This window comes from Ochotona curzoniae, unplaced genomic scaffold (assembly GCF_017591425.1).
Source record: "Ochotona curzoniae isolate NIBS_2020 unplaced genomic scaffold, NIBS_Ocur_1.0 scaffold_2587, whole genome shotgun sequence".
Classification (NCBI taxonomy): Eukaryota; Metazoa; Chordata; class Mammalia; order Lagomorpha; family Ochotonidae; genus Ochotona; species Ochotona curzoniae.
The window spans coordinates 934,279-962,139 of NW_024467096.1; the positions used below are offsets into that span (position 1 = coordinate 934,279).

Here is a 27,861-nt window from a genome sequence, read left to right on the forward strand (position 1 = left end):
GTGCCCCAACATTGCTGGTACGGACAATGTCAGACAAAGTGATCACAATCTTATTGTGCAGCCTGGCCTAGTCTAGTTCCAGCTCCTGTTTTTGGGTGCTGCAGCCTATCCTAGCCAGCCTGATTGCTGTCCTGGTTCTAATGTGAACTGGCTGGTGTTGCCCTGGTTCTCAGATTTACCAGTGGGTGTTAGGTGCTGGCCCAGACTGGTCTGTCCCCAGACCTCACCCACATGTATGCCAGCGGGTACTGTAGCCTGGCATGGTTTGGGCTGCTCCTTGCCTTGCTTCTTGTGCTCACCTCCAGGGACTGCATCCCAATAAAGGAGTTTCCCAAGCTCCTCCATCGAGTCTCCTCCCAGTGGCAATTCTCACACATACCAGTGGGTCGTTGGCCCAGGTTGACTTTGTCCACTTCCTGTCCTGACAAGAACAGTGGTGTTGGTCAGCTGGCCACACCCATTCTGTTGGATATTGGCAGCCCAGTGATACCTGGTCCGCACCCAGACACAGCTTTCACACAGTTTAATGGGAGTCATGTTCTTGTTTTCTAAAGCTGAAGGATAGAATGCTGTTCACTTAGGTTGTCCCATTGTTGTGATTGTGTTCAAGAGCATAGGTTACTTTTGAGTTCATAGATCTGCCTTTTATTTATTTATTTAAGATTAATATGTTTATTTGAAAATCAGTGTTACAGAAAGAGGTTAATAAGGAGGGAGATCCTGAGCTCCCATTTACTCCCCAGGTGGCTGCAATGGCTAGGACCGAGCCAGGTCACAGCCGAGGGCCTTGAGCCAGGAGCCAGGTGCTGCTGCTTCCTAATCTCCCACACAGATGCAGGGACTCAAGTGCTTGGGCCATCCTTTACTTCTTTCCCAGACCATTAACAGGCAGCTGGATAGGAAGTGGAGCAGTTGGGACATGAACCAGCCCTGAATTTTTAAAATATTTAAATGGGACATAATCCCAATATCAGTTTAGATTATTAATTAAAATCTAGTAAGAGCCTGACTTTTTCTTATTTATGATAAAGTAGCCATTTTAGATGAAAAGGCATTAGAGGAGTTGATACTATATTAAATATTTACCAGACTTGTATTTACCTCAGAAGGGCTTATTTAGGAGAGATCTTAGAAGAAAGCACTAACCATCCCAAGTTTGAGAGTTGCTGGGGTAAATTACAGAGGGAAGTTGTAGAATATATCTGCAGCTCTTTCAAGATTGACTAGACTTTTTTTTTTTCCTTTTCTTTCTTTTTTTGAGGTGGGTGGCTCTTTGGTTTCTTAAAGGAGCTCTGGGCATTGGTTTTGTGTTTCCCTGCAGAAGTTGGTGCTGCACTGGTCCTGTCTTCATTATTCTGGATCATAGTGGAGGATGATGTGCTTTTATTACATTTATTTCTTGTTTGAGACTTGTTTGTTTTCTAAAAGGAGGTGATTCAATTGTATCTCAGTATATAGCGATTGTTCTATAATGCTCCTTTGAATTTCTCCCAGGGTTCGTGCAGATAGCCTCCGGAACAGCTGATTTAATATCCACATACAATCAAAGATTTTCAGTGAGTCGGTTGAGGTGTGGGCAAGGGCATGAAAACACATTATGGAGGCTGAAATTGAAACACTTGTGTTGTGGTCAGTTTGCGCAAAGTGTTTTTAGTGTGAGGGCTTATGGTCAGCACAAAGGTGACAAGATGTAAGGGAGAACAAGAGCACATCAATTAACCTTGATGTCTCTCGGGGAGGATCAGCTAGCATTAATACTTTAATTAATTGGCAGTTATATCCCCCACAGTGAAGCCTAAAGTGCCATGATGGAAAACTCATAATCATTAGAGATCCTTGTTCTGAGAATGTATTTGTGATTATAATTTTGCTGTCACTGCACTTTCTTCTGAGAACACAATGTGCTTATTATTGATTTGAGCTTCACTGTATGATTTGGTTTGCATTTCCCCTTTTTTTGGACTATTAATATGTTGATACCCTCCCTTGGTCTGTACATTCCTTTAGGAAGACTTTATATTTTTCTTAACTTCCTTTCTTGCTCATTCACATCCCCCTTTGTGCCACCCATGATAAAGAAGATGAAAAATAAACATTTGGTATATACAGCGGAGGATGAGGGAACTGTTTCTACCCTGACATTTATGCTTTTTCTAAATTGGTAGATTGCAGTTTTCTACCCTAATTTTCTGGCTGCTTCTGGAGATTGATGATAGTTTTGACCAAATGATGGAGACAGCTGATGGGTTTCTCTTTCTGTTCCTTTTTCAATAGTTCTTATAGGTTGAATTAGGGTATATGTTAGCACCTGGGAGATATTCAAGAATTCATTTTGAAGCTGTCTAGACTTTGCTTTTCCCCTGATAGAAAATTCTTTCCTCCAGTGTATGAGAGAGGCTTTGTGCCAAAGAATGGTGACTGAGGAGTCTCTCAAGGAGTGTCTGGTGATTTTGGATCCAGGAGACTGGGTCCTGGAATTGTCTTAGCTGGGTTAATTCGTGCACAAGTCTGTGACTTTTGTCAGGTTACACCGTTCCCCTTTCATCTCTCTTTTTTCTAATATGGATTTTTCATCATACCTTTCATTCATATTTTGCCTTTGGTGTTCCCCGGGTTGAGCGCTCTCTAAATGCTTGATACTTAATATACATTGATAATTTCATTGAATATTTCATTACATGGAATTGCTTAACCTTTGCCCAATAGTACCTGGTTTTAGAAGCTTAATTAGTATGAACTAGCAGCTTTAATTTCCTGAAATATAGAGGGAGGAGTGTTCTTAATTAAAACAAAGAAAACATAGCATGAAATCTCTCCAAATCAGCAGAACAGCATCTTGTGGTTCATGAGTGCATGTTTCAGATTTAGAAAGCTTTTTGTGTAAAAATACTTAGTATTTCTATTTTGGCAGCCTCAACCTTGGGTTATTTAGTTAATGTCACTTCTAAGTTAAGTTTAGCTTTGTGCCATATTCTCTTTTCAGATGCTAAAGTTAGATGATAAAAAAATAGCTTTATGTTTTCCATTTTTAATTTAAAAATTATGCAACCATAGTGTCAGAGAATTTGGGAGAAGGAAAAAAACTCACTGAAAAACTAGTCATTTACATAGAAGCATAATTGTAGCCTGGAACAGTTTGTGATCTCTCAGATCCTTAATGGGCCAAGATCTCCTGTTTGTATTTAGTGTTCAAAATGTGTTTTAATAGGTATAATTTATCCTGTTTTCTATCCCTTTTGGGCATTTGGTTCTATTTTTGCTGTAATAGATTAGGTGCTTTGGGTGAAGCCTTGTATGTTGACATCTTATTCCCACTTCAGCTTTTCTTTAAGAATTCTTAGCAGGAAAAAGAGTGGGCAAAAGATCATAGTTTAATAACATCTATAAAGGCACAGAAGTCATTGTGGGTTGAATAAAGTGTTAGATGTTTGAATTAGAGATTGTTAGGAAGACCCTCTTACTGAATACATGTAGCGTCAGGAAAGCCCATTTAGAAACTTTGAGGTAGAAAATGAATTTTTGAAAAAGCCACTGAAACATATACTTAGTAACAGATTAACAATTGAAATTTTGAAATGATCTTGTTCAGCACATCAGATGATATTATGCACAAGTGCATGCTTATGTTGAATTCAGAGAATCTTACAAAATAATTACGTAATGAGATGTGGGGTATAGATTGCCAGGATGTTTCATATAGGATATTAGAAAAAAACATAGAGATTTAACTTGCTTTGTGTGGTTATGTAGAAAAAATTAAGTATTTAGGATGTTCCCAATTTCCCAAAAAATTAAGGAAACGTAGTAAGGAAGAAGTATCTTTCCTCATTCATGCTTCTTCTCCACCTCTTCCTTTAAACCTTTAGGTTTGATTGGTATTATGTAAAAATTCTGTTGCTTTTGAGTATTTGAGGGTTTTTTTTTTTTTTTTTTAGTTATTGTGTGTATGTTTTGTGTTTTAATGCTGATTACATAACAACTAATTTTTTTGTGACAATTTTTTTTTTTGTTTTGATGCTGGCATATGGTAGTGTATCAGTTACTGCCTTTTCAATGTCCATATCAAAACTGTAGACCTTTTACATGCGTACTGCACATTGTGATGATTTTAGGCCTAATTTGAAAGATATAAGTTTTAGTATTTATCTTAGTATAATGCTTTGATTTGTCATTTTGTACTACCTTACTCTGTTTTTCCTCTCCTCTTGATATGAGTTCTAGAATCTAGGAATGATGGATGATTAGACCAAATCTAGATAAATGTCCAATTGAGAAAGGACAGATTTATTTTTCACTGGTTAAGTGAATTTGGGGTGATAGTATTAAGACATTTTAGATGTTTTAAATTGCACACATATTAAATCTTTTTTTCTTTTTGCATGCAAATAAATATTTTTATAGTTTTATGCATTTTTCAGTATGTCATGATGATTTTTCAAATTCCTTTTTATTATGGATACAATAATTACATGAAATGTATAATCATGGTTTTATTATGTGTTAGTTTTGACTACAACAAATTCTTTTTTTAAAATTAAACAATATAAGGGTACTTTTTGAGATTTAAACATTTGATTTAATATTTTAACATAATAATTACATCAACTAAAATGGCACACACAGATTTTCCTGTCGATATGTCTTCCACTTAGCCCAGACCTCACTTTCACCACTTTTCTGTCTTAAATGCTATGACATTTTGTAAGTATCCCTTCAGTCCTTTTTTTTATAAACTCACCTTTAATTAAGCCCTTTTGAAATTCGGCAATGGGAGTCTTGTTATAACAAGTAAGTTCTCATAGAATTACATATTTTTAAGTGCACTTATTACATTGGGTACTTTTCACATAATTGTTGCATTTATTGAACTTGTCATTTCTAACTGGTTTTTATTTTTGTTTTAAGCAGTGACCTTAGGACAATGTGTTAGGATTCCAAAGCTCTAGTTTCTAGTGCTGGTTCATGTTGTAACTGTTATCTTGGGCAAATGCTGTAATCATAGTGGGTCTTTTCTAAGATGTGTGAAATGATAAGTTCAGTCTATGCCATAAATGGTTTCTTTCCACTCTAATTTCTTTCTATTCTTTGATTTGGAACATGGTTCACATTTTTAAAATATGAGAAACTTAGAGTTAATTTATCATTGCTTTTAGAGATTAATGCTAATACTTTGGGTTTATTTGGAAGCCTTGCTTAAGAATTAAAACCCTTGGTTTTGGTTGTTTCATATAGGAAATATGCTCTATTTATGCCACTTTAGGAAATAACACCATGGCATGGAAAATAATATTTATCATGTTAGGTCATCTTATTTCCCAAAATCCCCAATATACTCCTTTCAGAAATGTCTGTAATCCATAAACCATCCACTGGAAGGGAACACAAAGTTCAAATACGTGTTCTCACATACAGTGGCTGGATTTTCACAGTGCAGTAAAATTATCTCACTAAAATTCTGAGTACTTATTTTTAGGCTTGTGTGAGACCAAGGGTGGGAACAGCAATGAGAATTTTCTTCAAAGTTTTCTTATGTAATTATTCAGAAAAATTGCCCAAGTGGTCACCTTTATTTAGATTCTGCTCTATTCTCAGGAATTCTTGTTTTTAGCGGGTAGTCCCTTTGTTAGTCTTGCTGCCTGTAGAAACTCTGTGCCATGACAATCAGTGATCCTTCTAGAAAGCATATTAGGTCATGATATGCTGCTGTTCAAAACCCTGGAAGACTGCTCCCCACACTCACAAGTTAGTATTACTAGGAGAATTCAGGTGCTCTTGTATTTTCTCTGTGCCCCCTCCAATTTGGGAGACTTTATTTCTACCACTTTTTCCCATATTGGCAGCAGTGATATTTGGTGCTTGCGTGCACCAGGCCTGCCTCCGTGCTGCATGACTTTTTGGTGTACTATTTCCCCTGGCCAGTCAACGTGCTTTGCTAAACAAAACAAAACACAGTTCTTTTAAATCTCTATTCATACCTTATATATCAGGGATGTCTTTCCTGCATTTCCTAAGTCATAGAGCATTACTTCTTTTCCTTCACCACCAAGTGTTGGTTTTGTTTTTTTTTTTTTAAATTTTAGTGTGTTTCCCCGCTTTGCTTTTTTCCATATTTGCCTATGCTAGATGTTGTTGCTATTGTCTTTACTCTTCCCTGCTAGATGAGCTTCGTGAAAGCAGCTCAGAAGATGTTTGACTAGGCTTGAGAAGGCATATGGTCAGAAACCCACTGAGGGCTCCACAGCAGCAGACATTTGATCCTCCCTGCTGCCCTGGCCAGCCTTGAGGGCATGGGCTGCAACATGACTCCTGTTCAGCACTGCAGTGCCCTGTGCCCTAATAAAAGCAGTGGAGCTTATTTTGATTTCTTTTTTTTCCTTCTTTCCTTTCTGTAAAATGGCTGAATATTCCTCTTGTAGCTAATACCTTGGACAAAGCCTTAACTGGAATTGTGACCTATTCATTTTATATATTAGAGTGAACAGGGAAAGATAACAAACAGTCCTAAAGAAAAGAACTATTTGAGGATTGGACTCATAATGTCTTCTGCCCATTGTCTTATATCTCTGTTCTTTTTCTTGTTTTTAACAATTATAAATTTCCAAAGCACTTTCTTGTAGTAAAACTGGGAATAATAATGGTTCATGACTTTTATTTGTAGCTACTATTCTCTTGACTGCATACTGTGGGCACTGTATGTGCCAAAGTGAGGAACTGTTGTGGAAGGCGATGGCCAGCAAAGTAGAAACTACTTAAGGCATCTTCTGTGCTTAACAATGGAAAAATACTAAGTTTTAAATTTTCTTGAGGTTTACTTTTCTTTTGTTCCCAGTCCCTTCTCTCTATCTTTCCTGTTCTCAATTCATTTTTGTTTTCACTTATTTTGGGAAAAAGTTAAAATGGTGAAAGCTCCTTCCCCTTTTTTCTTCACTCCTCCTCCTATCCTCCAAATTAGGTCTCCTTTTCTTCTCTCTTTTGGAGTGATAGCTTACCTTCATTAGAAAAGTTCTGAGTTAAAGAATTGGGTCAATATCCACTGCTGAAATAGCTGACTCTAAGATAGAGGTTTTGAAATATTTGTAAAAGATCTTTTTCTTCCTACTTTTAATGCGTGTTACCTAAACCACATATGTTTTGATCCTTCTTGCAAACCTGATAGGTTTTCAGTTAAACAAATGCTAACTATATAATGGGCTCCTAATGTTTGTTAAATCAGTTATTTGTTGGAAGTTATTTAGCCTTCTGTTTCATAAAAAATTAGAGCTGCATTTAGACATGAAAAAGTTTGCTACCTTGCAACTGGCAGGGGTAATAGGAGATCGGAAGGAGGATGTGTAATGCAATACGGTGTGGTGGATTTAGCCTGTTGAGTCAGATTTATGTTTGAGTCCAGGTTTAGCGATTTTTGGTTTCACTCTACAACCTGCTTAATGTAATGCTTCAGAATAGTCAGTTGTGGGATTAAGATGATACTATTGCATAGTCTTGCTTCTGATGAATATGTGGGAATATCTATCAAGTAACTTTCTGTCTAATAGCAATGGTATGTCAGGCTATTTCTAGAAATTTTGTAGCCTTCATTTGCTTGCTTTCCTCCATAGAGCTTGTTTGTGGCCAGGAGCTCATGTTCCTGGATGATACTTTGTTGATAGTGCAGAACTCTATTTCTTTGTCCATTCTTTTTTTTTTTTTTTTTTTAAGATTTATTTATTTTTATTACAAAGTCAGATATACAGAGAGGAAGAGAGACAGAGAGGAAGATCTTTCGTCCGATGATTCACTCCCCAAGTGAGCGCAACTGCTGGTGCTTGCGCCGATCAAGCCGGGATCCAGGAATCTCCTCCAGGTCTCCCACATGGGTGCAGGGTCCCAAAGCCTTGGGCCGTCCTTGACTGCTTTTACCAGGCCACAAGCAGCGAGCTGGATGGGAAGTGAGGCTGCTGGGATTAGAACTGGTGCCCATATGGGATCCTGGCACATTCAAGGCAAGGACTTTAGCCACTAGGCCACGCCGCTGGGCCCCTTTTGTTCATTCCTAAATCTGTGATCCAAAGTGTTGAGATATTGATTTCTTCATGTCGGCTCTTAACCAAGAGTAGATAGCACAATCCTGGGCCCCACAATTGACCAGTAAACTAGCCTGTCTGACAGGGCCTGAATATCAGTTCCAACAGCAGTTTTTAAAAAATACTTATTTTATTTATTTGAAAGAGTTAGAGATTGGGGGGGGGGGGGCGGGGGAGGCAGGGCGAGAAATAGAGATTGTTTTATCAGCTGATTTTCCCTTCAGTGGCCAGAACTAGGACTAGATCTGGACCAGGCCAATGCCAGGAACCAGAAACTTCATCTGGGGTTGCATTTGGGTGGTAGGGACCCAAGCACTTGGGTCATCTGCTGCTGGTTTGTCAGGCACAGGAGCAGGGAGCTGAATTGAATGTGGAGCATCAGGGATTCAAACCGGCATCTGTATGGGGTGGTGGCATTGCAGGTGGCTGTGCTGTACCCCCAACCCCTCACAGAGTTTTTGAGCAGACACTCAAGAAACTGCTTTATTGTATGGCCATCTCAAAAGATGAGTGTTTGTAAATATTAGTTTAGAAGATTTTATGTTCTTTCCCAACCCTCTTTAATGGGTTTTCTTCTACTAAAGAGAAAGAAAATCAGGATGAAGTTTAGAATTCAAAACCCACTCATGGTACCCCAATTTATCCTACTTATTCTGTTTTATCACTTTTTATAACTGTGTTCCTATCGCACTGAAATTGCAGTTTAAAATCATGGTCCATTCACCTGCTGGGGAACATTTATGATCTTTATTTTGCACTGGTTTCACACTCATCTTTATTTCCAGGTATCTTTTTTCTCTGCTAAACTTGAAGCTTCCCTGATGATGGCTTCTGTGTATATTCCATCACCGTTTTCTCTGAGGCATGGTACTTACCACAGAGTATATGCTAAGCTTCCACGCCCCACTCTTTCCTAGCTTCTAGCCTGATGCTCCTCCTGATTTTGGTAAAGCTGACTTGCATTTTTATAATGCTTGGTATTTATAATAATGTTGGTGGTATGCTAAATTAGCCTTAAGTCATTTTCCATAAAATGTCACATTTCTACATTTGGCTTTTAACAGCCTGCTTCTCATTTGTAGTTTGTGCTTTTGTGATAAACAAAGCTCTCAGATGTGAGGCTAGCTTTTCCTCTCCAAAAGCTTGCCAGACATGGTAATTACTGGGACACAAATCCCATGGTGCTCTTACATATAATGCATGGCTTATAAGCAATGGTGCTGGCTGACTGCCTTTTTTCTGCACTTTTTCAAGTAGCGTTTAACAAGTAGCCTTGGAAGATGAAGATGTTGTTTCTCTCCAGACAAAAGAGTAGATTTACGTACGATCTAACCATAATAAAATCAGTGTTTTCCTCTAGGTGGTGTTTGGCTGATGTCTGATGTTGTAGATAACATCACCCTCCAGAGCAGAGAGAGCATGCATGCTTATGCCCATAATAAAAAACAATTGGCTTTCCCTTTAAGCTCATGCCTTTTCTGTAGCACAAACCACTGCATGTACGGTTGATCACCTCTCTCTTCTTGTGTCATCCTTTGAGAATCAGGGTTGTGAAACTGTCTCAAATGTTGAGGCAGGCTGCAGCTATAGCAATGAGTTTACAGAGTTTTTTTGTCTCTAATCTGTGTCCTCTGCCAGTGTCCATGAAACTTTGAGAGAGTAACTTGCTAGCTTGCAAGTAGGTTAGTATCTCAGACCCTTCACTATTCTTCACAGTAATATGAAAGGCCACTCTTGTCAGAACTGCATAGTCCCTTCTGTAATCCTGAGAAAGGCTAGAACTTGGGTTCCTTACCATGTCCTTTCTCTGCCTTTTGTTTTTTTCTCCTATAAAAGTATCCAACTAAGGGATTATTATTCTGTGCTTGTCTTTCTATGAAATAAAGGTTGATGGTTCTCTCTGTTTATTAAAATGAAAAGCTGTTTCGTGAGGGTGAGCTACACTGAAAAGCAATTTGTTATGTTTACCTAAAGCTAAAAATCAGAATATTTATTGTCTTTCAAAAAGAAAAGGGGTAGCCTCTGTGGTATAGCAGTATAAACAGCTGCTTGGAATGCCTATAATCTGTATTGGCTGAGGTCTACCTTACTGATCTAGCTTCCTACTAGTACCTAAGAGGCACTGGGTGATGGCCCACATTTAAGGCCTAAATGCAGTTCCTAGCTCCTGACTTTTGCCTTGGCTCAGCCCTGGCTGTTGGGGGAAGTGAGCCAGCAAACAAAAGATCTTTTTCTCTGTAACCCTGCCTTGCAAATAAATACATCTGAAATGAAAAAACAGAAGGGAGAGTAGAAAAAGAATTTGCAGTGACAAATAAGTTAATACAAGAGGTAATACTAAAACATTGAATGCCAATATCAAGAAACAGGAAAAGGAAGAAGGGTAGGATTGTTGAGGTAGACAGAAAAGCATTGAAAATTCAGATAATGTTGGCAAGGGAAGGTCCTATTGAGGTTTTCTGAATAAAGAATTTAAGTGAGTTAGGAGGTCAGCCATTAGACTCCTTACATGGAAAGCATTCTAAGTAGGGGAGTGATAATGGATAGGTTCTGCAGCAGTGTGCTTGCCTGGATGGGAGACACTGCAGAGACTGGTTTGTATAGCTTTAAGGATTTGCAATGTCAAGGTTTGATTATTCCCCATTGCTTTAACTGCCTTTTTGTACTACCAGAGCACTTTTGTGATTGTTTATTAGGTACCCTTTCTTTGGAGGAATGGGATCTCTTCCTTCACATCCCTTTGAGAACTACTGGGTTAGATTAGCTTGTTTTCTAAATTATTCTTAGTTCCCACTGATGGTTTTGTAAATGCTCCCACGTGGGGAGAAGAGGATCAGATAATTTTGTTTTTTAATGCTCTTGTTGAAGAGGCTAAGATAGCTTCAGACTGTTAATAACTTAAACACCATCTGCAACTTCTAACCAACCTCTTTGTTTGTCACTAAATGTAGGAAAGGTGGTTTTTAATTCTTGTTGAGTCTGGAAGTAGTTCCATATCATTTTCTTCAAATACCATCCCATCTCTTGTTGTGCCTTTTTCCCCCCCCCCAGGGATTTTTCTTTTCTAGGATTTATACCTTGACTGCCTATCTTCTCATTCTGCTTAATCTTTTTTTTTTTATTTGTTTTATTGCTTCAATTACCATCAATATGTTTTGATTGTGTATGCCTTTCTCTTGACCTGACGATTTGCAACTAATAGACAATGTAGATTCAGCTATATGAAATATTTTGGTATCTTTCATTTACAAAGAAAAAAAATTGTTCTTTCTGTTTTTATGTTGGTTTGTATTATCTTTGTGTAGTTGATTAGGCTAGAGTTCTTATCTTGATACCCATTAATCAGTGTTCACATCTGTGCTGTACAGAGTTACATTTATTGATGTTTTTTGTAGCAAGGAAACCACATACTGTAGGAAACCATAGAATGTCTTATAATGGTGCTGGACAGACTTAGAGAATTTGAACTTAGTTGAGTGGTTTGGGGAAAGATTTATGGAAGTTGTGTGTGTGGAAGGTTTGTTTTAGACTGAGTGCTGACAAGAAGTGTGGATCTGTGATTGAATATCTAAATATATATTATCTAGGGGATGAGAAGATCACGGTAAGCCCAAAGCTGGTTAGTTTGGAAAAAGCAGTCATTTGTGTTAGCTGGGGTTTTGTTGTTAGCATAGAGTCGTTGTTTTTGTCTGTTCTCAGACATGATTCCACAGTGACTGACTTTTGCTTCACTTCATGACCTTAAGAGGATCTTATATGATATTGATAATCTGTGTAACTCTGGGGAAAAAAAATTCCAGTAACCTACTTACCAGATACTTTTTTTCTGTGTGCTTGCATTTGTTTATGTATTGAAAATTAGGTGGCACTTGGACAACAGGAAGTGGATGGAGAGTGCTCCAGACAGGCTAGTTGAACAAAAACTATGCGTGCTGTTGGCTGGGTGTGAGACAGTAAAGACACTTAATTGGGAATTTATCTATAGGATCTAGTGTTACAGCAGAAATGCCTAGGTTATTTTTTAACTGGATATAAGAGGATTAGTGGGCGGTTTATGTGTCAATCACTCGGGGGCTTTCTAAAGGTAAATATTAAGACCACTTTATATGCTACTTACATGATCTTTTTAACTTCTTAGATCAGTTGAGTCAGAAAGGAAGGGTGCTTGTCCTTTACACTGGGAATAATAAGCAAACTGGAAATCCAAGTGTAGCTAATGGTGTACTGTTAAACAGTGTTAGGAGCATAAGTTTCAATATGATAGTTTGTGTTGATTTGAATTTTGGCTCATCCCCTACCTAGCACTTATAAGATCTTGAACAAGTTAGTTAACCTTTTAGAATCTGGATATTTTGAAGGTTTGAATGGGTAATAATAATACCAGCTTCAGAGGATTGATGATTCCTAGCATTTAGAAAGTACTCAGTATGTAGTAACTGCTGTTATATTTCCTTTATAAGCTATGTCATGCTGGACAAATCACAAAGCTCAGATCCGCCTTCTGACATCACCTTGCATGGTTGATACAAGGGTTAAACGTGCACATGCTGCCTTATTCAAATAGATAATAAAAATGGGAAAGTATATGTGGAAGCATTTTAGACCAGCTCTGTAGAAATAAATGTTAGTGTTTAGCGCATAGCCTCTCTCCTTGATGGATGCAGGACTAAAGTTGCCTTAGGACATTTTGTGGCCAAATTATACAGCATCTTGAATGTCAGGATGAGAAATTTGGATTGTATGTTAAGGATTTTAGAAATGCAGCTATCAGGCCTGGCGCAGTAGCCCAGTGACTAAAGTCCTTGCCTTGCACGCACCAGGATCCCATATGGGTGCTGGTTTTTTTCCCCAGTGGCTCTGCTTCCCAACCAGCTCCCTGCTTGTAGTCTGGGAAAGCAATGGAGAACGACTCAAAGCCTTGAGACCATGTACCCACGTGGGAGACCCAAAAGAAGCTCTTGGCTCCTGGCTTCAGATTGGTTCAGCTCCAGTCATTAATAGCCACTGGGAAAGTGAACCAATGGATGAAAGATCTTTGTCTCTCCTTCTCTTTGCATATCTGACTTTCCAATAAAAGTAAATTTTAAAAATTATATAGAAATGCAGCTATCAGGTCATCTTTAGATTAAGAGGGTGAGGTGATAACATGGAGAGAACCCAGAGGTTCAAAGGCCAGATGCAGAAACACCTTTCAGGCCAATTCAGGTTAACTTAGATTAGTGAAATGACTATAGACGTGAAAAGTCTGAGCTGTTTTTAAGGAATTAGTTAGTTATGGGTTGAATGTGATAGATACAGAGAGCAGAAAAATGTAGACATCTTGAACTTCAATTTTGGAAGTAGATTAATTAAAATTGTTCAGATATAAATGGTTAATAGGTTTGTAGAAATGGCTATGTGACTGGGATGACTAGAAACTTGCTTTGGGAGTTTGGTTTTCCCTATAATATAAACTCAACTTTGTGTGATGTACACAAAGAAAGCTGTTGGGAAAGGCCACAACTTACAGTGGTAAGCTGTAAATAATTTAGTCTTATTTAATTGTGATTAAGAAGGCCATTGTGAATATTAGGGAGGAAATTACTTTGAAATATTATCAAAAATGGCATCAAAATTTGCATTGAGAGATGCCTGGCCATGTAAAGCAAATACACCAAAATGTCTGCTTTGGAGCTGGATAGTGAGCATGTGGGTATTCGCTGTAAAACTTAACTGTCCTGTGTATTTTAGTTTCAATGAAGAGATGTTAGGGATGCTGCTATGGCCTCCTGGAGATTTGTCTCCCTAAGACTTTTGTTTCTTCTGTAGGAACTTTCCACTGTACATTTTGTCGTACAGAAGTAGAAGAGGATGAATCAGCAATGCCCAAAAAAGATGCACGCACACTTTTGGCAAGATTTAATGAACAAATTGAACCCATTTATGAATTGCTTCGACAGACAGAGGATGTGAACTTGGCCTATGAAATACTTGAACCAGAACCCACAGAAATCCCAGCCTTAAAACAGAAGTGAGTATAGCCTTTGTGCTCTTTTAAAATTCATCTTTAACTACCTGTATTTTGCAGAGCTGAAGTGGATCAGTAATTTACCAGGAGGCTGAAACTGTGCCATACTTGTTTTACTAATGTGTGCCTGGGATAAAATTTGTACTGAAAGCTTTTGCGTTCAGTGTGGGCATTAAGCAAAAGTCCTTAGATTTGACTTCAAGTGCTTATTTTGCTCAGTCAGTTGTTAACTAATTTTAAATTTAGTTGTTCCTCGTGGGATATTTGAATTTTCTTAGCATTCAAAATTTCCTAGCCAAATTCTAAAGGCTGAAGTTCTTGTTTGTTTTTGAAACATTGTGATCACATAATTTTTAGTTTTAAATATTTTTTTTGCAAAATGTACTTTATGTTATTGGCTAAACTTCTAATAATAACTTCTTATTTTTATCAGTGTAGGCTATTGTTGTTGGAAGTGCAGAAGCAGCCTTAGTTTTGCTGCACCAAAAAAAAAAAATGGCTTATATTATTTTTCAAGCAAGATGAGTGTTGGGGTCAAGATGTGCTCTCCTGATTCATTCTTTTTGTCTCTCCTCCCACCCCCAGTGTCAAGACAAAATGGAATTCCTTGTCAGTAACCTTTCCTTTTCCATCTTCTCTTAACATTCACCTCTTAAGCCCTGTAGATCTTTAAGATGCTAGTTTTAAAATATACATCTCTCACCTCTGGTTAAGAACACTGGGCTCTCTGCTGTCGTCCGTGACTGCAGTGTCAAGGTGTACTGTAATAGTGGAATGATGGAAGAAGTGGGAACATGCAGAAGAAGTATACCTAGATTTCTGTCAGGTAGCTTTTTAACTTCACGTAGGTTGTATTTTAGGTATGTCTGTGTCTATGTTAAAAGCAGAACAAAATGTGTGTAGTCAGCTCTTGGTGAAAAATACGCCCTTTCAAAAATTCTTTCAAATTTTAAAATTTGTTTAACTTGTGGCAGAATTTTTCCTACATCAATAACATCCATCTTAAATTTTTGTAACAGTGTCATAAAGAAAGAACTTTATAAAAGTAGTCTTGTGTTAATTTGTATATACCTTTGTGGATTTCCAGAATTAGCACAGCAGATGAAATTAATTATAGAATTAACACTGCAAATGAAAATGAACACTCTGTATTCAGAATTATGAATGAAGAGGAGGCAGGAAAATAGCCTCAGAAATGGTAATTTCTGGGCCTGGAGGAAGGAAAAACTTGAAGATTTAGTAGGCTGGGTAAAGGCCAGAAAAACAGGCCTTTTCACTCACAGGTGGAGTCAAGCAGACAGGCATAAAGAACAGGTTGAGCACAACCAGGTGAAGATGTTTACTGAGTATAGAAAAGGCATTGAAAGGAATCAGAAACTAATGAGGGAAATAGGAAAGACTCAAGAATATGGAGTCAGCACAAAAATATACAGGAGCAGATTAGGCCGGAAGAGAGCAGAAAGAAAAATGAATGCTTAAGAGGAGACTAAAATTAAAAAAGCCAATCTATACCAAATTAAGCAGAGTCAGAGTACAATGAAGGCAGCCTCACAATCTGCTAGGAGACAACATAGAAAATGTAAAAGGTAAGGAACAACTAGGAACAGATATGATCAAATTGAGATAAAAGTAAATGGTGCAAAGTAACATCAGATGAATATAGAAAGAAATAGAAGATAGAAACAAGTCATTTGTAACTGTAGCACAAAACTTCAAATATAGCAAGACACAAAGATGGAGTGGATATATTTAGAGAGACTGAGAGTAGGAGAGCAAGTAAATGGTAGAGAGTGGGAGCGATGAGACAAGTACGGAGGAGGCCAGAAATGATTGAAACATGAAGTAGAACAGGCACTGGGAAAACAGGCTGTGGGAAAGAGTGGTTTGCAAAGTAGCCCTTGGTATAGTTTTGGGCAGAGGCAGTAGCTGGAAGATACAGGTTAAATGATTGAATCACTGTAGTTTGGACAACTAGAGAGAACGTGCCTTTTGATCACAGATGTGACAGTGAATGTGGAGAGCAGAACAGAAGGCATGGAATAAAGGCTAAGGTTAATTCCAAAGGATGGTCATACAGAAATAGTGTTGTTAGAGATGTAATGAGCCAGTTAAATACATGGACAGAGCTAATTATCAGAGAACCTCAACTCAGAATGGGACAGACAACCCAAGTAGATATGAAGTGGGCCCAAAGGGAAAGTAGTGAGTAAGCAGCAATAAAATAAGACTGAAGCAAAGCAAAAATGGTGAATGGCTCTTAAGCAGTGAAGCCAAATGAGATATTAGGATTCAGAATGAGACATGGCTCACCATTCCGGGGAAGGGTTAGTTTCCATGGGAAAGCTTTAAAGGAAGAATGTTAGAGGCAGTGAGAATTAGTCAGTGGACACTAAAACGAACACAGCAAAAGGTATCGAGTGTAAGAAGTATTAAAGTAGTTTCCAGGTTAAAACATCCATGTCTGAACAAAAAGGGAGGTAGAGTCATGCGCAGAGCTTGATGCAGAAGGTGTTAGTAACTGACACAAGTGGTCAGATGGTTTCCAAGGACTTCAGAAGATTGAGAGTGAAATAAGCAAGGAATAGCAGAAAGACTGAAAGCTTGGCTTACTCATAGGGGATGGAAGAACAGGGTGACTAGAGAAAGATAAGGAATGGTCTCTTCCAGGCTAGCAAGTAAAGATGGTCATGAATGGTAGAAGTAAAAAAGCAAAACAAAATAGACTAACCAACAGGTTGCAGTCACTATGGGGTGCAAACTGGTTGTGTGTGGGTGCGGAGTCAGCATACAGCATACGTACAGAAATAAAAGATACAATTCGGAAGAAAAGAAAGTAGGTCATGTGAATTGTGAGAGAAGAGGATGATAAATTCGTGTATCGTTTTTAATAATTTGTGCTTTCTAAAAACTTTTGGAAGACCCTATCATGACCTGGATTTCATAATTTTTTGCACCAAAAGACCATTTTTTTGCAAAATTTATTTTTTCTTTAAAAGAGGAGAGCGAGGGCCTGGCACGGTGGCGCAAGTGGTTAAAGGTCCTCGCCTTGCACGCCCGGGATCCCATATGGGTGCCGGTTCTAGTCCCGGCAGCCCCGCTTCCCTTCCAGCTCCCTGCCTGTGGCCTGGGAAAGCAGTTGAGGATGGCCCAAAGCTTTGGGAACCTGCACCCGCGTGGGAGACCCGGAAGAGGCTCCTGGCTTCGGATCGGCATAGTATCGACCCGTTGCGCTCACTTGGGGAGTGAATCATCGGATGGAAGATCTTCCTCTCTGTCTCTCCTCTCTGTAAATCCGCCTTTCCAATGAAAAAATAATAAAAATAAATCTTTAAAAAAAAAATGAAAGAGGAGAGCGAGATGGACAGACAGTGACCTTCAAGCTACTGGTTGCTTTACAAATGCCCACAATTGCTGGGACTGGGTTAAGTCAAGGGAGCCTCAAACAATCCAGGTATCCTGTGTGTATGGCAGGGACCCAGCCACTAGAACCATCACCTCCTGCTTCACAAGAGACGCAGTAGCAGGAAGCTGCAATCTGACAGCAGAAATGTCAGCGTTCTTAACAGTGTCTTAAAAACTACACCAAATATCCGCCCTGTAAAGTTACCTTTGGTTCCATTTTCCACAAGTTTGATATGATGTGTTGGTCTGGTCCCTGCAGATTTCACTTGCTAAAAGAGATTTCTCAGAATTGTTCATGCATTTGTACATGATTGCTCAATGGCATTTATTTATGATATTTTACTGATTGCCTTCTTAGCTTTCCTTCTTTTCAATATCAATGTTTAATTTTTCTGCTCTTTCTACTCTCTCCTTTGCTTTTCTTTTGAATATGTAGCAAGGATCATGCAACAACTACTGCTGGAGCTGCTGGTCTACCAAGTGGGCACCACCGGGAAGCATGGACTACCAAAGGCCCCTCCTATGAAGACTTATACACGCAGAATGTCGTCATTAACATGGATGACCAAGAAGATCTTCATCGAGCCTCACTAGAGGGGAAATCTGCCAGAGAGAGACCCATTTGGCTGAGAGAAAGCACTGTCCAAGGGGCGTATGGCTCTGAAGACATGAAAGAAGGTAAGAATAAATGACAGTAAAATAGATGTCTTGGATCAGCATAGAATGAATTTGACTTGGTATGCAACTGCTTTGGCAGCTCTTAATTTTCTAAGTATTCCAGCATACCTATTTCCTAAAACAGTTGGTTATGTTATATCTAGAAGTAAGAAATTGAAATCAGCCATTGAAATTAATCAATATACTTTTCTTTTCCTTTAACATATTTAGAATACTTGATGGCCTCTTAAATCTCTGTGTTTAGTTTTTTAAAAAATGCTTCTCTTCAGCTTAATTTCTTATAAATGTGCTATTGTGTTCAAGGTGGCTGAATTCTCCTCTCTCAGTCTTTGAGTGCCCTATGTTATATACATTTTATTTTTCTGAATTGGGAGCCATAAGCATACAGTGGTCCAAGCTTTTTTTTGTTGTTGCCTTCTTGTAAATACCAAAATTTTGCTACTCGAAATATATACAAAAATTCTATGTAAGTAGGCTATCAAACATCCCATAGTTCAAGATTGGCAGAATTTATTCTTGAAGACTTTAGAAATGTTTGTGAGCCTTATAAGTTAACAATTGTGTAATAATCTTTAGACGGTTGAAAATTGCAGGATTTTACTTTTTATGTTTTACTGTGGTATTGGGCTCAGGGTTTTGGGTGGAAATAGGAAGCTACGATTAAGATTATTTAGGCTGGGGCATGGTACGGTAGTGGCCTAGTGGATAAGATCTTATCTTGCATGCACCAGGATTGCATATGGATGCTGATTCTAATCCCAGCAGCCCCGCTTCCCATCCAGCTCCCTGCTTGTGGCCTGGGAAAACAGTTGAGGATGGCCCAAATCCTTGGGACCCTGCACCTGTGTGGGAGACCCAAAAGAGGCTCCTGGCTTCAGATCGGCACAGCTCCAGCTGTTGTGACCACTTGGGGAGTGAATCATTAGACGGAAGATTTCCTCTCTGTCTCTCATCCTCTCTATATCTGACTTTCCAATAAAAATAAAATAATTGTTTTTTAAAAGGTTAAGCTGGAAAGCAGAAGTGACAGGGAATCACTGTATGTCTGGTTAAGTTTCATAAGCATAAGATCTGTGTTTCCCTATTTCCAGGTTGTGTATCATTACTGACGTGTTACTTGGGCATTGTTATTTAGTGCTAAAGAATCATTAATAGCTGAAAACTGCTTATTTTTTTTTTCATTAAGTTTGATTTGAAAGAGTTGCAGAGAGTGATGGGGGGTGGGGCAGACAGAAAAAGAGATCTCCCATCCACTGGTTCACACCACAATTTGCCAGAGCAGCCAGGTCTGGGCCAGGCTGAAGTCAGGAGCCTGGAGCTTCTTCCAGGTCTCTCATATGGGTGCAGGGGCCCAAACACTGTGTCCATTCTCCACTGCTTTCCCAGGCCACAAGCAGGGAGCTGAATTGGCAGTAGAGCAGCCAGAACTTGAACCTATACCCTTATGGGATACTGGCATTACAAACAGTGTCTACTGCTATGCCACAATCAATGCCTGCCCCTGCATATTTTTGGTTTTCCTTCGTCCTAACCTGTATTATCTTCATAATATTAGCATTGTGTATGCTAGAACTTGTGCAGGCAGTGTGGAGTCGGATAGTGGTGATAAAAAGACCATGTATATCTCACCTTTTTCTTTTTTCTTGATGAAACAGGGCATTGGCAGCAAGAGCTGTGGTCAGGAGGTTCAGACTTTGGCATTGTTTTTGAAGTAGTTAGGTTTGATTTTTTGTTCTCTTTTTGATATTTATGTTATCAAAGGTCTCTTTTCTTAGCTAAACTTCAACTTTTGTTTTCTTTTCTTTCTCTTATGCACCCAGTGTCTCATCTTAGGACCTTTGTACTTCCCAAAATGTTCTGAGTTGCAGCTAAAACATTCTATTGTGCTAGTGAAAAAATGATTTACCTTCATCTATAGCCAGAACTAACCCTTTTGGAGCCTTGTCTTGGTGGTGGTAATGATAGATACATAGTGTCTTATATGCAGAACCATTCTAAGCATTTTACCTTCATTTTGTCTCCACTTTTACCCAGTAATATAAATGTTGTTATTGTTTTCTTTTTTGTTCTTGAAAATTTAAAGAACTTGGGCAAAACTACACAGCTAGTAAATACTGGGATTTGAATCAAGGTGTCAGATTCCAAATAACATTTTTAATCCCTTTGTGTAATGAAAATGACAAAATGTTTGGTAGTATTATCAGAATACAGAACACAAATGTTTTTCTTAAATTCTTCGATTACTTCTGTATCGGGCAAGAAATATGCACAAAATGATAGAAGTGTGATGAGAAATTAGATCCCTTTTTATAAAGAATTTTAAGTATGCTTATTTGCTTCAAGAAAATAAAACTGCCATTGATTTACCCATTCATCAAGTATTTATTCAGTGCCTAACAAGTATCAACTGCTGTCTAGGTACAAAGTATCACTGAATAAAAGATACCTGTCTTGGTAAAGAATGCATCCTGGGAAGAGGGTAGCATAGACAATAGACCTAGCTTTTTTTTTATTATTATTATGTTGGAAAATAAGTGTTCTGGGAATAAATAGAGCACTGTGAATGGGAGTATCAGGTGTATTTTAACTTTTGAGTAAAAATAGAAGGGAGTTAGATGTATGAATTACTTCAAGGTGAAAATATTCTAGGCAGAGGAAGCAAACAATAGAAAACTCGGGGGTAGGAGTGTCTTGTGTGTCAGGGGATGAAGCTGGGGGCAGAATGGGGAAGGGTGACGAGAACAGGTGAGAGATAGGTCAGAAGGGATTTCAGATGGTTTAGCACCTAATAGACCATTGGAAGACCACTAGGTTTTACTCTGAACAAGGTGAGCAGCCATGCTTTGATTTCCTATTAATGTCACCTATTATACTTCATCTTTCATAAACATTATTTCATTTGTTCTTATCCAGAGCCTTAAAAAATTGGTGCTTTTATCAGCCCATTTTACAGAAAAGAGGAGCAAGTTTAGAAATAAAATTACTTGTTTAAGGAAGTAAGACAACTTACATGTGGAAAAGCGGTTTTTCTAATTTGTTACTGTATGACTGTTAAAACCCTTGTACTTCACCATTATGCTACTTGAACTCTCATTAACAAGAAACATTTCAAGTATTTTATGGATAGCAGTTCCAAGAATGGAATCAAGGGCCATGATGTGTGCCAGATTACTGCTTACAACACCAGCATCTCTAGTTCAAATCCTGGCTGCTGTACTTCTTACCCAACTCCCTGCTCTTCTATTTAGGAAGGTAGTAAAAGATGGATGGCCCAAGTATTTGTACCCCTGCTACCTACATGGGATATTCAGCCAGAATTCTAGACTGCTGTCTCTGGCCTGGCCCAGCCCCAGCATTGCAGCCATTTGGGGAGTGAATCATTGAATAGAGCATTCTCTAAGTCACTCTCTTGTCTGTTATTCTGCCTTTCAAGTAAGTAAATCAGGCTTAAAGAAATGGAACCAGTGAAGTTTGTATTATTTTACTGTCATGTATTATAAATATACTGGATTGTTACATGTTTAAGGTTATTGACTTTGTGGGTTTTAACCCTCAGGTGGCTTAGATATGGACGCATTTCAAGACCGTGAGGAAGGCCGTGCAGGACCTGATGATAATGAAGAGGTCATGCGAGCACTGCTCATTCACGAGAAAAAGAGTTCCTCAGCTGCAGCAGGCTCCGTGGGGGCATCTGCTCCTGCTAACGCTGCCAACGGCAGTGACTCTGAGAGTGAGACCAGTGAGTCAGACGAAGACTCTCCACCCCGTCCAGCAGCTGTGACAGTGCATCATCAGGAAGAGGATGAGGAAGATGATGAGTTTGAGGAAGTAGCAGATGACCCTATTGTCATGGTGGCTGGCCGTCCATTCCCCTACAGTGAAGTGAGCCAAGGGCCAGAGCTGGTGGCTCAGATGACACCAGAAGAGAAGGAAGCATACATAGCGATGGGACAACGCATGTTTCAGGACCTCTTTGAGTGATCTTTCCCTCCACTTTCCTCTTTCCAGTACTCTTTAAAAAAAAAAAAAAGATACTTCCATCTTTAAAAAATGGAGTATGTGTCTGTTTGCCCTGTTAATGTAAAGTAACTGTTATCTTTATTTTGAGCAAAGAATAATGGGAGAGGAAGTCTGAATTTTGTACCAAAAGTTTCCTAGCAAGGCAGGTTTGCTGTAAGCATTTCTTTCCCTGCTACTGTTACAGTATTCATATTTTACTGTATTTGCTGATTTGTTGTTTGCCCTTTGCTAAGACACATTTTTCTGCCTTTTCAAATCAGGGACATCTATAGAGTAAATTTACTATGTCTTACAGAAACCTACTACAATAAGTTACATCGGTCACTGGTTACATCCTTTTATGTGTTCCGACCAACCATTCCAAACAATTCTTTATATTGCTTTCAGCCAAAGCAGCTTGCATTGAACAAATCATTGACAAGGGGAAAAATCGTATTCCTCCAAATTAAGGTCAGGTTCAATATGAAGGGGAGGGTGGGGGAGTGTGTTTGAAAGAGGGATTGCTGTGGCTGAATCTCATGATCAGTGTCTAAACTGGAATTTGTGTCTTTAAAACTGATCAGACTGGTAGATTCTGTTATTTCACATAATGCCTTTCATTTTGGACCTTGGGTGGTAGAAAAGAAGATATTTTAGTAAATACCTCTGAACAAATTAGAAAAAACATTTTGATAGGATAAGGAGTCCACTGTTAAGGGTTGAAGATTTTCGAGTATTGGAATAGTGCCTTAGAACTGCTTGGGCTGGTTCTCATTGGGGAATTCTTTAATCTGAAACTGAGACTCGTTCTGTAACTTGACTTTTCTCTATTTCTACAGACTTCCCGTCAGTGCTTTAAATTGTTTAATGAGACCATTCCAGAGCTGAGCATAGAATAATGGATTACCCTTTCCTTGCTCACATATGCTCTCTCTAAACACCTTTGAAGGCTTGCTTTGTCTTGATTCTTGTCAGACATGGCATTTCAGAGTGTAGCTACTCTATTGTTAAGCACTGTAACCTCAAAAAATAGAGTTTCTTTGGGTTTCTGATGTGTAGCATGGTATTATTCCTAAGGCAAAACTTTAAAAATGAAGAACTTGCATACAAGAATTTATGACAATTGTCTTTTTAATAATATTTTCCTTACGTTGTAATAATTTTTTTTAAGTATTTATCATTTTATTGTATGTGAATGAGATAGCATTTTGGAGTATTTGAGTCCTGTATGAAGTGATATTTCATTTACCTGTGTTGTATTAATGAATGAATATTGACAGGTCTGTGTTATACTGACTGAAATTTGTTCATTTCTAACTCTGTAACATCTTGAAGTATAATTAAAATGAAAACTCTGCCTATTAAAAAGTTTTAAAAGACTTTCTACTAGTCATTATATTTCTAAAGATTTATTTTTTTATTATTTTTTCATTGGAAAGGTGGATATACAGAGAGGAGAGACAGAGAGGAAGATCTTCCGTCCGATGATTCACTCCCCAAGTGAGCGCAACGGGCCGATACTATGCCGATCCGAAGCCAGGAGCCTCTTCCGGGTCTCCCACGCGGGTGCAGGGTCCCAAAGCTTTGGGCCGTCCTCGACTGCTTTCCCAGGCCACAGGCAGGGAGCTGGAAGGGAAGCGGGGCTTCCGGGATTAGAACCGGCGCCCATATGGGATCCCGGGCGTGCAAGGCGAGGACCTTTAACCACTTGCGCCACCGCGCCGGGCCCTAGTCATTATATTTCAAATCATAGGTGTAACTTGTATGATCTGAACTTTTCCTAGCAATAATTTACCTACAGAATGACCTTTGTGTAAGTACATAAATTGTTTACATGGGACTGTTCACCCTTTTAAAAAGCTAATTTGAAGACTATATTCTTTGTGTGTGTGTGTGTATGTGGGATATGCAAAGTTCTCAAGTGAATATAGAAATATGAATCAGAGTTTGTTCAAATCAGAAAAATACCTGTAAAATTAACTACACTGTCATATTGTTTTGCATAGTGCCTTTTGGTTTTGAGTTGTGAAAGATTGAAAACAGACTATGCTTCATAAGTCCTTATGAAGAAATGAAAATAAAAAGGGGTAGATGGAAGGTCATTGACATGGAATAGAAAGATGGAGCTACTCAGTAAATATATGTTAATCCGAGATCAAGTTATTTTTTCCCATGGAACTATAGAGTCATTAAAAAGAATGTATTATTAGAAAACGATGTTTAATATGGAAGGATTCAGTTTTCCTAGTGTTTGTGTGAACGTGTAAAGCAAAAAAGTCATTAATATATAGTGCATCCCATGTGCCAAACGCTTTTAACTGCTTAATATCTGTTGATTAATCTTATGCTTTTATGACAACCCTTGAGATAGATATATGTATGTATATAAAATACCTGTGCTGGGATTAGTGTTTTGATGATCCTAATGGGAAAGATACTGTCATTTTGAGAAAAGAATCAAACGGGTATTTAATGAGTTTCATGTAGAAATCCCGTGGTATAGTTTAAGAGCTAGTTCAGTGACAAAAGTAAGCTCTTTTAGTCTTGCATTTGTTATTTCCTTTGAGAAACATCTCTGAGTTTATAGTAAGTTAAGAGAAAATTTTAAAATGTAAAAATTTTAGCCATTACCTATTTCAGGAACATGCCCAGTAAGACACAGTAGATTACCATGACTGTCAGTTGAGTTTGTCTCCTGAGGTGGAAGAACAATCAGTGACAGAGGATCTGAAAACGAGCCCTTTCAATTCCCAGCTTCTGCAATATTAACACCCTAGACTAGTAGATCCATGTAGTCACGATATCTTGTGACCTCAGAACAGCTGAATTTGTTACTGCCCACATCCTACAATAAGTTATCAGGAACATGAATTCACAGAATGTGGTTATAGTGTAACTCAAGTTTTAGCTACCCAACTGTCAACTGTCTCTTCCATTGTGATTTAAGATTAAAATAGGACTTTTATCTTTTTTTTTTTCTGTCTCCCTAATCAAGGAACCATCTCCCCACCACAGGAGTCACCTTAGGGGGTTAATTGTGGCTTGAAATGGAATTTTTCTCTCCTCGCTGCACTAAAACAGTAAGTTATACATTGCCAGAAATAAGACAATAAATAAGCAATCTTGATGCTAGCTGATTCAAAAACTGTATCTACCCTCAAAGTTGACTTTGCTTGTTTTGTCCCCAAAAAACATAAATAGCATTAAGAGTTTCATTTATTACGACAAAAAAAGTTTGAGATTAACTGAAAATCAGGAGATTAGGTACTATTTCTGCCTACTGCACAGTAGGCAGTGTTACTTGTTACAACGTTATCTGGTATAGTAATGCTGGCCAGTCAGCTGTCAGTATCGAGAGGACAGTGCTAGAAAAGCCTAGTTCTTCCACTTCTAATAGTTGAGACAAATGGTATATAAAATTCATACCTTTTAAAATTAGGCCCGAGATTAGAGATGAAACAGCCTCTGGTGTCTTAGGAAGAACAAACCAGGTGGATGATGTTTAACCGAGGCGTCCAACGTGGTGACAGGGTTAGGATTAAGAATGTAGCTAACAGGCTCTTTTTTCCCCCCCACGCCTTAGTTCAGTAACTGTGGCCATGGTTTGAGAGACTTAGATTTCGAATGGGTAACTGGAAAGAGCAGTTCAGTTTCTTTTTCTGATTGACCCTGTGACTGGATTCCTAACCAGGACAATACAAACACTGTTTTTTGGGTTTTTTTTGTTTGTTTGTTTGTTTTGTTTTTCCTTAGTTTTAAAAAGGGGGCAACTGACAAGAACCAAATATGAAAATCTTTAGAATTTACAAATTGGTATAATTCCACCTTCTGTTTATTTGGCATTGTGTTTCCACCAGAGATATTTCATATATGTTGTCTCTGACAGAATTGGGCTACCAGTCACTTTCTTTTTAATACCTAAAAATCTCCAGGGGAAATAAGGGAAGATTTTCAGACAAGAACTGACATTATTGTAAGTTACTTTTTTATTTGTGCTTTGTTACAATGGAAGCAAAGTATGCTGGCTCATTTCCCAAATGGCCACAATGGTCAGAGCTGAGCTGGTCTGAAATCAGGAAATTTTTCAATGTCTCTCATATGGGTATAGGAGGTTAAACACTTGGGTCATTTTCTGCTGGGATTAGTCATTAAAACTGTATTTATTTTATTTGAAATAGAGACAGAGATGGACCAGACAAAAGCCCGAAACTTCCTTCAGGTCTCCGTACAGGTGCAGGAACCCAAGCATGAGGACCGTTCTGCACGACTTGCCCAGACGCATTTGCAGAGAGTTGGTTCAGAAGGGAAGCAGCCAGAACTTTATTCAATGGTGTCCATATTGCATTCGAGCACTGCAGGAGATAGCAGGTGGTATACATGCCATATCACAGAACTGCCTCTTGTAATAGCTGTTTTGAAATGAGCAATTCAGTGGCATTTAATACCACTTGATCCAGTACTAAAACACCTTCAACACCCCAAAGGAAAACCTAGTGCCCTTTAGGCATTCTTGTTCATCGGCCTGCATTCTCCCCTGCCTCCAGTTCTTGGCAACCAGTAATCTTTATGTCTCTGTAGATTCACTGAGTAGTTCATTTAAGTAAAAATCATATGGGGTAGGAAATTTTCTGTCCAGCATCTTTCACTGAAAGGTTTGTATACAGGTATGCATTCTGTACATTATAATATATATTGTAGCATGTATCAGTATTTCACTGTTTCAAGACAATATTCCGTTACAGGTATATATAATTTTTGGTTCACTTAGCTATTGATTGACATTAACTTGTTTTTATATTTTGTCTAATATGGATAATACTACTGAAAGAATGTGTGAGGGGCTGTTTTCAGTTTTGGGAGGATATAGGCACAAGGGTTGTTGGCATTTGGTACCTCTTTGCTTGCATGCTATTTCGTTTTACAGGAATGCCTCTTTCTGCACTGTGCCCAGTAATTACTGTCATTCAGTGGAGAACAGGCAGGGCCCGGTCACCACAGTGTCTGATTGGGATCTAGAAATCACAAAAGAATTCACTCTTTGATTTTGTGACCAATCTTTTCTGGCAGTGACTACAGATGACAGAGTGACAGGAGGTAAGAATTCAGGAGATCCAAATTGTTTTTCATGAAAGAATTAGGTTTGTTGATGGGCCTTTGAAACCCATTCTTGGAGTTCAGACTCTTTCTTGCCTTCAGTGCCTTCTTCTGGAACTGGGATCTCTGTTCTCCAACTTGCCACAGGGTCAAGGGGTCAGAGGGACCTGAGTCCTTCCTCTGGTTAAGCCGGCGGTGTGGCCCTTGTGGTAGGACCTGCCTGGAACTGTGCCAGCACCAGGGGTTATGGTGATGGAGACTGCCAGCATCCGGAGGATGGATCTGGAACTAAATGGCCTCTTGTGGAACTTGCTCAGTGTGAAGTCAGCTATAATCAGCCGCATTTCACCAGTTTCCTAGCTGGGAGACACAGCTTTTCATTCCATGGCGGTGAGCTACCTGGGAGGTCTGAAGAATGATTCTGACAATGTTCCAAGAGAGGCCTCCCCTGTGGTTATGTGCCTGTGTGCAGGCAGAATGTGTATGTGGGAGGGTGGGGAAAAGTCAAGACAGGGAGGACCCTTATGCTGAGCCTGTGGGCGGAGAGGACCCACTGTGCGTCAGTCACACGTCATGGCTCTGTGACAGGTTGGAACTGCTAGTAAACCTGGTGATGAT

The 27,861-nt window shown here is 38.8% G+C and overlaps 1 protein-coding gene across 1 annotated transcript in view; it reads left to right on the top strand.

Annotated features, from left to right (window-relative positions):
- Positions 1-23,529, top strand: part of GTF2E1 (general transcription factor IIE subunit 1) — a 30,473-nt gene extending 6,944 nt beyond the window's left edge. Inside the window, exons 3-5 of the mRNA XM_041002845.1 lie at positions 13,872-14,073; positions 17,909-18,150; positions 21,707-23,529. Coding sequence (XP_040858779.1) covers positions 13,872-14,073; positions 17,909-18,150; positions 21,707-22,131 — 869 coding nt within the window. The 3' untranslated portion in view covers positions 22,132-23,529. The remainder of the gene's footprint in view (positions 1-13,871; positions 14,074-17,908; positions 18,151-21,706) is intronic.
- The last annotated feature ends 4,332 nt before the right edge of the window (positions 23,530-27,861 follow it).